Raw genomic sequence first — 12,411 nt, 5'->3', positions numbered from 1 at the left:
GGTAAGACTTTTAACCCTGTCTCCTACATCACACTTTGAAAGCTGAGGAAGATAGCACTAAAAGAAGGCCCTGAGTTGGGAACTGACTTAACCAGCAGGCTCAAAGGCTGATGATCATCACTTGGCATGAGTCGAGTGGTCAGTGATGAGCAGAGGAGCTCAGGATACCTAGGGCGTCAGTGAATATCTTCATCAATGACCTAGATCATGACACACAGTGCATCCTCAGCAAATTTCAACAGGATAATAAATTAAGAGGGAGTGGTTAACATGACAAATGGAAGAGCTGTATTGTAAAGGGCCCTTGATATACTTGAGGACTTGGCTGGCAGAAGCCTCATAAAGATCAGTTGGAAGTCTGCATCTCAGATGGAGGAGCTGCACACACTTGTGCAAGCCATGAACATCTGAATTGCAGTTTCTCTAAAAATGACCTGGATGTTACTGCAGATACCAAGCTGAACATGGACCCAGAAGCGCACTCTCACTACTAGTCAGGTAATCAGCATACCACAGGCTATCTTTAGAGAAGCATGGCCAGCAGAAAAATATGTTCTTTTCTAAAAGCTTCTGACCAGTTCTTATTATTTGACCTCAGGAGGGTTGTGGAGAGGGGCCAACATATTCTGAGAGCCCTGAATCACATGGAGGTTGGAGGGGTGTTGAGGGAGCTGGGGCTTGTTCAGTGTTGTGAAGAGGAGATTAAGGGGAAATCTAAGAGCACCCTATAAGCACTCAGTGGCAAAAATGATGAAACCAAACTCTTCGGAGCAGAGAAGCAGCAATGGTAACAGGCATTGGTTTGGGATGTTCTGATTTCAATTTGAGTAGAAATTAAAACATGAGATGGATGGAATAGTGCTGGAGTAGGGCTGTGAAATATCCACACTTTAAAATTTTTAAGAATTGGCTAGGTAAAGTCTAGTGTTGTCAATAGTCCTGATTCAAACACAGGATTGCATCAGATGACCTATTGAGATGCATTCCAACCAAATTTTATATGCTAGTAGTAAGAAAAAAAGGTATTTTTTGTTTTAGTCATTTTGTGGAATGTGTTACTAATACAGCAGAGAAAGATGTTACAATTTTCTCTTTACCATATTTCTGCCTTCCTATTTTCAGAAATATTAAAATTATAGCCTAAAAATCTTGTAGCTTTTAGATGTTACTTTCTTCTGTCTTTAATGAACAACAACAGGAAGAGTTCCATAAAAATAAACTGCAATCTTGAGTTTTTAACTTCCTTTTTAGCTTCAGATAATGGTAACATCAAACTTCTGAGCTTCAGCTGATAAAAAAATTCACTTTAACATTTAACTCTGGCTAGATATTAAAGATTCATGGATGAAAAAGCTGAGTTATCTGTTTTGCTGTGTAAAGCATGTTTGATTTTTTTTTTTTTACATGTGTTTTTGCAAAATAGCATTTTCTGGATAGGGAAGAGGTACTGGGAATTGGATGGGAGGGAAGAGAGAACCATTAAGATGACGTCTCAGGGGATTTTTTCCCCTGTATTGAAAGTAGTATTCCTCAACTATTCCTTATTTACTTATCTAAACCTGCTAGTTGAACTGATGGTGTTTTATGGAAACACTTTAAAGTTTCTGTTGACTCACGGATTTGACCTTCCAGTCAGCCATTACAACAAATATTACAGTTTGTGTGTTATAAAATGATCATTAACAGATTTCTGATGATGGTTTTAGGAAGAAAAACAATAGGATAAAAGAACTGCAGCTTTTAACAATGACTCCTGAAAACTACTCCTTCAGGATTTTTAAAGTTGATTCAGCTCACAAGATATTCTGCATGTTTCAAAAGTGTTCATTTGCTGAAAGGGGGCAACTGCATTTCTTGTCAGTCTTTGTGTGGGAACAGAGTTTACACTCACATTTCATAGACAAAGTCTTTTACTGCTTAGGTAGAATGTTCAAATGAGTTTTACACCACAGTTAGTGTTACCATACATGTGTTGAGTAAGAGACAAATAGAAGCCCAGTGACAGAGTTACAGGAGCACATGTAGTTGTGAGCTCACAACAATCATTCACCATGCCTAACCCAAAATCAGCATATTACCTCTACCCTAAAGAGAATATATGTAGTAGTATGGGAAGACTGATGATGCCTTTAATTTATTCATCTTATTCAATAACGTGTAAATTTGGTAGATTAGATGTTCAAGTTAATATTTTCATGCTTAGCTTTTGCCTGGGGGTGGATTTTTTATCTAGGGATAGCAAAGGTTTTATGATTTTTCTTTAAAATTTAGTGTAAAAGATATCTATTGTTGCTTAAGTCATTTTAATTAACCACCACTATTATTAAATTAAATTGCATTTATTTTTAACCACACTAGTATGGTGATTTTAAAGATAGAGAATTATATGCCTTGGTTCATGTTCTGTTCTATGTTAGAAATTGCTGTGCTATTATATTTTAAATACCATAATATTCCATACATAGGTTCAGAGTGTTAAGTTACAGGAGCTGATGAAACTGAATCCAGACAGTATTTTTAATGCATTTATGAAAAGCCATGTAAAAGCCAACAAATGGAAGTCTTTGGGAAAACTGCAGTTCATTTATCCTCCAAAATGCATTTGATATGTATTTTGCAGTAGAACTCTTTCAGATTCTGTACTCACACTGCAGTATATCAAAGCTTCTCACAATTTTGTCATACTGACAAAATAATTTTAAAAAGCTTGCATGATTGAGCACAGCATTAAATGGCCAAAGCTAGTTTTCCTCTCTACTTCTTCCATCCCTTTCTGACACAGGAAAATTGTCAGAAGGGATTCTGTTCTGTGCTCTGAATGCCCAGTTCTGTCACTTTTTAATATTGAAGACTGGAGGAATAGGGGAAGTGTGTTTATCAGGGGATAAAGGTGAGAATGGGTGTGAAAATGTGAGAGAGCTTGTCACCGGTATTTAAGAATGGAAATCACAAGAAGGGAAGACTGGTATTTAATCAGGTAAGAAAACTTGGATTTGGAATGGGAATTCGGGACAAGACAGGACATAACAAAAATAGTGAAGAGGCATGAAGAAGCAGTGGAGTAGGGCAGTAGTGGAGAAGGGATTTCAGGCTACTGAACCAGCAAATCCCTCAGAGAGTGACACATGAGGTTTGGGATAATCAATAGTTGCGCAAGTACACTGGCCAAGGAACAGAGATAGAGAGCAGACAGGAAAAGTTGCTGATAAGATGCTGGCAGGATCAGGCTTAGGCTATCTCCCTCTAAAAAGACAGAGAAACACCCAAGGTTTCTGGGGTGTGCATGATGTGGGTGTGCTCCCACCATGTCGTGTTATTTTATTGTCTGTCTGTCTGATGCCAGCCTGCTGCTGCGACTGGTCACTCACTGTTTCTCACCAGCAGGGCTCTCATCTCTAGTTGTTAAGTTGGCAACATATTGAATCCAATATGGTATCCCAGAATAGAATTTCTTCTTGGTTTAGTCTTTGATCAATCCAAGAAATTATGTTTTTTTTAAAAAAGTTAATTAAAAGACTATTCAAGTTACACATTAAATGTTCAGTTAAAGGGGCAAAAAAAAAGTTTATCTACATAACCTTAAACTGGACCTTTGGTGAAATACATTCCTTAGATTGAGGTTTGAAATTGCTAGCTTACAAATCAACTATTTTATATTTTTTGTAATTAATACAGAAATTTAATCTTAAACTAATTGTTAAACTTTACAGATGCATAATTGTCTGCCTAGAGTAAGATTTCATTTTGTTATCCAAATTTATTTTAAGTATAGTAAGTCTTGACTTGGGAGAATAATTTATGTTAAAGTAAAAATTTAGTCATTATCAAGTCACAGATAATCTCTTATTCCTGAGTTTTCCTTGCATATTTAAATAGGTCTGTCAGAGATCCCCAAGTAATAGGATTTGACTATTTCTAGTACAATCACTGGCAGCTACTTAAGACTTAGCACTTACAAAAAAACTAATCAAATTTTGGAATATGCTTTAGTGTTTGTATGGAGATTTTTGAAATGAGATAGTAGGATTGGTAGTGATAACACACAGAGAAGTGGTAAGTAGACTTCAATAATGGACATGGATCCCTCATGGAGCTCTTGCCACTTGAGAAAGACACCTTGCGGTGACTGTGGTTAGTTCTGTGACATTGTCAGCTCAGTACTCAGAGACAATCAAGAAGGCAATGAAGAATGGAAATAGGATCTGATAGTAAAGGACAAGAGTGCAAAATATAATGGTTTTCTCTGTGAATCTGTGGTGCGCTCAAGTCTTGAATCCCACATGGAGGCAACTGAAAAAAAAAAACCTCAGAAGAGGGTGACAGAGATAAGAAAGGGTGTAGCATGGTTTCCAGGGAAATAACAAATAATTCCAATATAAAAAGGAGGTGTGTCAGAGAGAGACAGAGAAGAGTTCTGCAAAGGTATCCATGGCACAGAGAAAGCAACAGGCGAGGACTATTGCCACTTTCTGACAACTCAGATTCAGGGAGTCTGCAGTGCATTGCCGAATTTAAAATATGGCAAATAGAAGGTTTCTTAAATATTTCCCTACATTATCAATGTGCAGCCAAGTAACAGGCTTAGAGTAGACACAGGCAGAGCTTTTTGGGTATGTCATTTAATCTCTGGTCTCTGTGGTCCTTGCTTATTCTCAGCAGCTGAGCAGGTAAGGGCCATTCTTTGCTGGTTCCTGTTTCCTCAACAGTCACTGCAGGGGACTTGGGCCTTGGTCTGACAGTCTCTGCATTCCTGTATGAAACAGCTTTCTTTTCCATTACTGCAACAGAAAATCATTACTGATCTTTTTTTTTTTTTTTCAAATTAAGCAGTCATTCCATTTCCTAATTCCTAATAGTTAAGAATAATGAGTGTAGAATTTGGTGTAGAATATTAAAAATTCTAAATTATACTTATGCCTTCCTGTAGACTGTTTAATTTGAAAACTTGATTAAAATGTTAAAATGTTACAATAGTATTGTTAAGAGGAATAAGGCAATCCTTAGTCTTCATGACTATGCTAAAAAAGCACTTGTTTTGCAGTTAAAGAAACCTTTAAGGCATATGAAAACAGCAGTTAATAATGGAAAAGCTGAGAAATTACTCATTTTAGGGTTTCCAGAAAGAACTAAGGTGCTTCAGGTGTTTTCCTCCAGCTCGTCATACTCCTCCTCTATCTTTCATTTAGTTGAAATAAACATGTCATGTGAGTCATTTGGTCTCATTTAAATTGCCAGGGCACAACCTATGAAATAAAGTCAACTATCGGTTCTAATTACTGTATTGAACAATAAGGTATGTGGTTCTCCTGGAAGGTTATATGAATAAGAAGCCCAGTCAAAGGACATATAAATAAAAAATAACTGGTTATTAGAAGTGAAATATTTTATTTGTATTTAATTGCCATTTATTTTTGGTTTAATAGTGAAATTCTTCTAAAAAGTTCTTTGTCTACTTCCCAGCAACACTATATTAGCAAAACTAATGTATTAGCTGTCTTTATGGAACTTGGATACAATTAAAAATTGCAACTCAAAAAAAAAGAAAAAGAAAAGTTGTAAACTTGTAGCATTGGGAGATTTATTTTCTATCAGATTGAATTTATTTTCTCTCAGATTGTTTCCTGGCTATAGCTCTGCATACTTAATATGCTGAGCTTGTTTCTTTCCATATCATAAAAAGTTTTGAAATGTTTTAAAACCTGAACCCGTTAACATTTAATGTGCTGTGAAATCGATCCCTACCAAACAAGATTCTACAATAAGAAAAAAAAGTTAATTTTAAATTGAGGACCCTGCATGATGCTGAAGAGAGAATGGTTTTTAAAAATCCCATTTTTTATAACTTCTGTTCCACAATTAAGTCAGCCTGAAACAACAAAAAATGATGATCTAAACAAGGAATAATAAGGACTGCAAGCAACAAGGAAGATTCACTTTATACAATCTGTTATGAAATAAATAAAACCAGTGTTAGATCAATTTTTTACCTCCCACTGTTACTGTTATCTTTTCCACCAATTAGTTCTACCTTTCTGTGAGAATTGTGCCTCACTGCATTTAGGTCTGTACTGAGTAACAATTCCATCTTTCAATGTTTTTTTATTTTTTATTTTCTTGCTTGAAGAGTGACTCTCTGCTGTCCCTGTTACCATTTAAAAGCTTACCTTTGGTGTTAAGTGACTTCATTCTCTGTCCTGTGAGTTGAACTGTCTACTGAGGCACGGTCAAGCCACGCTATGCTGCTACTTACGTTTACTGCTTATATTTTCTGTTCCTTTTACTGTTGTGTGTTTTACTCAGACTAACATAATGTAGTTGTTTCTGTCCATCCAGACCTAGTAGTTGCTGCTCTTATTTGTCACAAAGCTTTGTTTTTAGCTCACTGATAAAGACAGAATTGTGATGCCTAGTTGTCACTAAAGAAACAGTTTAAAGACAGAAGGGGAGAGGATCTAACTAAGTTACAGCAGTAGTTATTTATTTTTCAAAGTAGATCCACATTACATAATTACTCTTTAAAAGAGATATTTCAATTATCAGAGATATATACAGTAATGTTCACACGTTTGGCATTTTAAGGGGATTTTTTTATGCATAGGTATTAACAAAAATGAAGATAACGGACAAAAGAAATTCTATAATATAGTTCTTTGTTCTTCCTCAAAAAAAGTTTCAGAAACTGCTTCTCATTTATTTTTAAATTAAACCTCTAAAGCTATACCTGCTGTATCTGAAAGAAATGCACACAAACTGCAGTGAATTAGTCCTTAAATGATATATCTCTAGTCTTTACACTTTTCTTAAAGCGTGCTAAATGGCTTGCTACATGTTTTTAAATTCATTTGAAGAATTAGTGCATCATAAAGTAAGGCCTCAATGTTTATGTTCAGTCTGGCTCTTAATTATTTTTGCAAGAAAAGTTGAGGTGACTTTGGCTGTATTTTTTCATAATAGCACATTAAAAACTCTTTCTAAATAGCATTCTCATTATGCCATGCTTTGAGAGAGGACAATCTGTCTCTGCCATAGCACTGGAGAAGATGTGCCAGACAGGATTTATCAGGTGGGCTGATCCCTTTGCAAAGAGGTTCCTTCTTCCTTCTATGAAGAGAAATATAAATGACATGAGAAAATGCTGCATTAGAACAATTATTTAATAAAGCTGGGTGGCCTTCATAATCTTCTTTTTTAACTAGGGAATTGTTTTCTTCCAGTAGGTGGCTACTATTGTAGCTAAGTACTGGTTTGCCATAGAGAAGGTGAAGAATGAGGAGGATATTTGAAGACAGGCTGTTGCAGCATCTCATATTACTTTTTGTGATTAATGGCCTAGATAGAACACAGTTTGTATGAGCAGGACAGTAATCTGCCCCATAATTTTAATCATTCCTATACTTGATATTTTTTTATCCCAACTTTCAAATATTTTTACACTTCTTAATTCATACTTACTGGACCAAATTGAGAGAGAAAATAAGATTATACTTATCCTGGACACTTGATGTTATGCACTGGGGTTTTTTTCACATTCTTGCTTTCCTTTGCCAATAAAACATGCAGTCAGAGCCCAGCTATGCAGCTGGCAGTTGTTAGCCTACAGATCTGAATAGGATAGAGGCATCTGAAGGACCAGCGCAGTTCATGCTCTCAATGACCTTGAAGGAAGTGACATCTGATGGGAAGGAAGTGGCTGTGGTGATCTCAGACCACTTCATAGGCCTTCTGAGAAGTGCACTCATAACTGGAATTAGCTGATATCCTAAATCCCCTTCTAACCAAAGAGTCCAAGTTTTAAAAGGATAAGTACAACTTCCTTGTCTTAACCTTAAGACCTCTCTCTGCAGCTCAAATATACAAGGTACGATGCTAACTAGGTCACAATATCACTTATACAAAATCAGTGAGTACAGGACTTTATACTCAGACTTGTTATCTTACCTCCCAGGGAGACTGAATGGAGTGAAAACTTTTTCAAAAATGTTTTAAAACATGTTAACATTTGCTAAATGTTTTAAAATTTGCTGAGCCTCTTTAAATAATTTGCTAGAACTCTTTGTTTATACTTGAAGGACTAATTTGGTGTCAATACCTAGGTAGATGTTGAATGTTTAACTTCATTTTGCTTTTGAAGGCAGCTTGTAACTGTCAATTAACAAAGAAATTCCTCATATCTAGCCATCTCTGTGTCATGATTTGTGTCTCAGCATGAGGTTGGATGGTCACTGACTGATGACTCAGTGTAGTTTGAGCATTCACAAAATATCCAAGGGGTAGCAACACTGATATCGTCTACAACTGAGAGAAGACAATTAACAAATATAGGACACTAACAAATTCTTTATGGACTGGTTAGTGTTTTAGCCATGGAGGAATCTACAGTTTTTATTCATCTTCCTGCACTGGGGCAATATTTCTTCAATTCTCTTAGTAGGTATCATTTATATTTGATATTTATACTTGTTCTTTCATATATTGCCTAAAAGCAAAAGTTGTTTCTAAGGGAATAAAAGGCAGTGTTGGACAAAAATAGAATGAAATAGAATATCCTTTCTCTGCATTTTTTTTTTTTTTATTGAAAGCTACAATTGATTTAGTAAATAAATTATTAAATCCAGCCACCTGAAACAAGTGAAATATACTGATAAAAAATTATTTCTAACTTAAACATTTTTAAAGGGATTTTACTAAATGCTTGACACAATGCTTTATAACCAAATGAGTGACAGCTTTGCTATTTTGCTATTTGGTGATCTTAAATTGCCATTTTTTAACTGTAAAGTTTTCCCTGGGAAATTCAGGCACAGAGAGCTCTCAAATCATGTGTCAGATTGCTATGAATAATGTTATTAGCATTGAGTGAGACAAATTTTTAAGTAAAGCAGCTACTCCTTTTCCCCCAGAGGACAAGCCCAGAAGCTAACAAAGGAAATTGGGTTCTCTGTATCTGCCAACAGATCCACTGTGACTGTAATAAATTCTGGTATCTGTGAAAGTCACAGCAAAACCCACAGCCATGTGAGGCACAGTGCAGCCAGAAGAACAAAAAAAGTTCATTAACTCCTCAGCCTCTTGATATTTTCAGGCTTGTGAAACAAGATTTCCATCTAGCTAATATTGTATGACAGTGATGAAAGGCAGTGGCATACTCTGGATCTTCTGGCAGAAGCACAGATATGATAGCAATTGACCCTTGGCACTCCTTAGAGCAGAAATGTCAGGGAACAATGAGTCAAGTTTCACAGTGCCAGTGGCTCCTGAGGTACATCCCTGGGCCAAGGCAGGGAAGTTAAAAGGTGGGAGATGTACTGTGTGTGTGTGTGTGGTGTGGGTTTGTTTTGCAAACTGCTCGCTGTTGGTCTCCCACGGATCCCTGGCTGGCTGGCACTAAAGGCTGCATTCCCTTCTCCCCTCTCCCAGACGGCTCCTGGGAGGGCTGTGGTAAGTACTGCCTCCCCCGGGCAGGTGGCTCTAGGCAGCAGGAGAGAAATTTTAGTTTTCAGATCTTACTCTTTGTATCTAACTTCAGAGGCTGCTGATTGCAGCTTGGAGCAGCATTGCATGTGCGATTGCAGCAGCCTTGGCGATGAGGTTAGCTGTTTCAGACGTGGTCTGCATAATCAGATTTTGAAGGCTGAATCTGGAAAGAGTGCAAAGAACTCCTGAAATGCAATGAATTGCCTGCCAATGAGATGAATTGCTCACACAGTTTGTTACCATCACTGTTATTCTAGGATATGGGTCAATTTTACTTGCAAAGTCCCAGCTCACTGTGACAGGAGTATGTTGTATTAGCAAGTAATATCTACTTGTATATTATAAATAAATGGGTAAAAAATACTTTATTTTCAGGTGACAAACATTTTCTTCTATGCTGTACTCAAAATTAAGATCACAGAAAGCTGTGTAGATATTAGATTAAAAAACAGAAAAGAGTATGGGGGGGAAATGTCTCATTTTTCTCAGCTTCAGAGATATTCCCTTTCAGTGCCACACTTCCCATAGGGAAGTTTTATGGTCCATTTTTATTGTGTATATCTTTATATGCAGATACTTGAATGCCATACTACTGTTATCAAACTCTAACAGTTCCTTCAACAGCACACTTGTTGGAAAATCCCCACTGAAAAGGTCTTGACAGATTTGCTATGCATGCTTTGAAAATGATTGCTGTGTTTTCTCTGTATTTTCAGCAACTAATATGCACCTGATCTTTTACTCTTGTCTCTGTATCACCAGGCCTCCTGAACCTGTTTACAGCACTGTGAACAAACTGTGTGATAAACCACCTTCTCCTAGGCACTATTCCCCTGTCGAGTGTGACAAAAGCTTCCTTCTTTCAGCTCCCTACCCCCACTACCACGTAGGCCTGCTCCCTGACTCTGAGATCACCAGGTACTGCATGCGCTTCTTCCTCACCTCCTTTGTTAGAGTGCATGAACATCACTGGATTTATCTCATAGTTTGCATCTTCACCATAGATCTTTTCTACAGCTTGTGCTTATTTTTAACCATGCTTTCACATCTGCACCACTGGAAGATACATGCTACCTTGGTATATAATTTTGGTCATCCAAAATCCAGTGATGAACACAGGCAATGTTTTGATCCATTGGAATGGTGCTCTAAAATAGGTTACCACATTAATATGTACCACATTTTACTACTGAATTCAGTGTTTACTTCTCTTTGAGTATGGAAAGCAACCAAGACCTCACTGAAAGCTTTAGTAATTTGTTTTGATTCAGTCACTTTATTCCTTTGTTGTGCATACTTAGTTCACTGAGCATCTTTGGGTTTATAGAACAGCTGCCTAAGCCATTCAAAAGAAATAGAGCAAAAAATAATCACTTCCCTTACCAAATCACGGTTAGGAATGCATCTAAAATTTAGCATTCCCTAGGCTAGCTGCACTCTTACAGTTAGGAAAGCCTAAAATGATGAACCTTTCTGTAACTGTAATAATGGAAGATCTTTCTCTAAAACATTGTCAGTGATTGCCTCCTGATAAATATTTAATGAAGTAAAGCAGGCTATCCAAAACTATCTGCTAGTATAACCCAGCTACCCTTCTATAGACTACAAGGCCAGTAGTAAACCATTTGCAAACAATATCTGGGAGATAGAGGAAGAGTAAGGCACAATTTTTCCAGAGTGCTTCCTTTGTTAGGAGAAATTCTATAATCTTTTATATTCTAGAATAGAAGAAAAATAATTACGTTTGGAGCTTTGATCATAGACATTTTCTACAGAAAACATTTTTTAAAGCAAAGGATAATGTAGGAAGAGCAGAAATGTATAAGTGGAGAGTAAAATGGTAAATTAATGTAAGATACACTAACAGGAAAGAAACCAGGGATTAGGAAGACAGCTGTGAAAGGCATTGCAATGCTATGAAATAGAAAGCTCCATTAAAAAAGCAAGAAGACAAATACTAGCAAAGAATGTTACAGATGTGGCAAAACCATGCAGATGTCAGTTTATTAGAATGAAAACTGTGTAGTTTCTAGAATTTGTAAAAAGATGCTTAATCAAAGTCATCAAAGTAATTAGACAAGATGTTCAGCCCAGTGCAAGTTTGAGTGAAACACATTGATTAGTACAGTGTTTTATAAAGGTGTAAATATCTGCACAAGGGTGCCAGGCACCAACAGAGCTACCCACAATATTTTAATTTCTCTGCTGATGTTGCCTTAAATTGTATAAGTGGGCAAAAATTAAAATTACTCTGGTTCTTTAGGTAAAGTATAAATATGAGTAATTTATTTAAAGTACTCATAAAAATGAGTAATTTAAAAGCATGGCAGTGCTTCTGAGGTTTTAGAATGAGGCAGTGGAGGCATTCATTATAGCAAGGTTCTTATAATGGCCCCCTTAGAAAGGTTCTAACTTGAACTAGAAAGTTGAGTGAGTGGATCCTGGGGGATGCTGGGGCCATGGAGCTGAGTGCCTTGCTAACTACAGGGAGAGGAAATTCATTGCTAAATGGCTGATCTCTGTAGACATGACTACTATGGAGAGAGGTTGGGGGAAAAGATTATGTTCAGGCTGCTTCCTGTAACCACATACTTAGAAGTCAATGATCAGTAGAGCTCTGGAGGGCTCATAAAATTAGGCCGTCTTGGCACCTGAACGTATAATTCTGTACATTCTTTTGCTTTATGACTGATTGAATACTTGGTCATCAGATATTTGATGGCCTGACATCAGGACTTGGAAAGCTGGTTATTATTCTGCTGAGTGTGAGTTAACAATTCTCTTTAAGAACAAGGTTTCATTTATCTTCATTCTACTTTGATGTAATATTGAGCTCTAGTCCCGGTATATTTAATCAGTTTGTTTAAATCAACAGTCCAACAAAAACTGCAAAAAGAACATAAAATAGGAGAGAAGACACAACTCATGGTTAAATAC

The 12,411-nt window shown here is 36.7% G+C and overlaps 1 protein-coding gene across 19 annotated transcripts in view; it reads left to right on the top strand.

The window, feature by feature from the left end:
- DLG2 (discs large MAGUK scaffold protein 2) overlaps positions 1-12,411 on the top strand; it is a 991,421-nt gene that overhangs the window by 731,293 nt on the left and 247,717 nt on the right. For 16 of the 19 annotated variants that reach the window (XM_088051071.1, XM_088051059.1, XM_088051060.1 and 13 more), the window contains one exon: positions 10,237-10,392. The exons of the other annotated variants lie outside the window; for them this stretch is intronic. In XM_088051071.1, the coding sequence (XP_087907197.1) occupies positions 10,237-10,392 (156 nt within the window). The remainder of the gene's footprint in view (positions 1-10,236; positions 10,393-12,411) is intronic. 19 annotated transcript variants of the gene reach the window in all.

This window comes from Pseudopodoces humilis, chromosome 2 (assembly GCF_049639895.1).
Source record: "Pseudopodoces humilis isolate 2021_Gansu_Grassland_sample_001 chromosome 2, ASM4963989v1, whole genome shotgun sequence".
Lineage (NCBI taxonomy): Eukaryota > Metazoa > Chordata > Aves > Passeriformes > Paridae > Pseudopodoces > Pseudopodoces humilis.
This window is presented reverse-complemented; position numbering and strand designations above follow the sequence as displayed.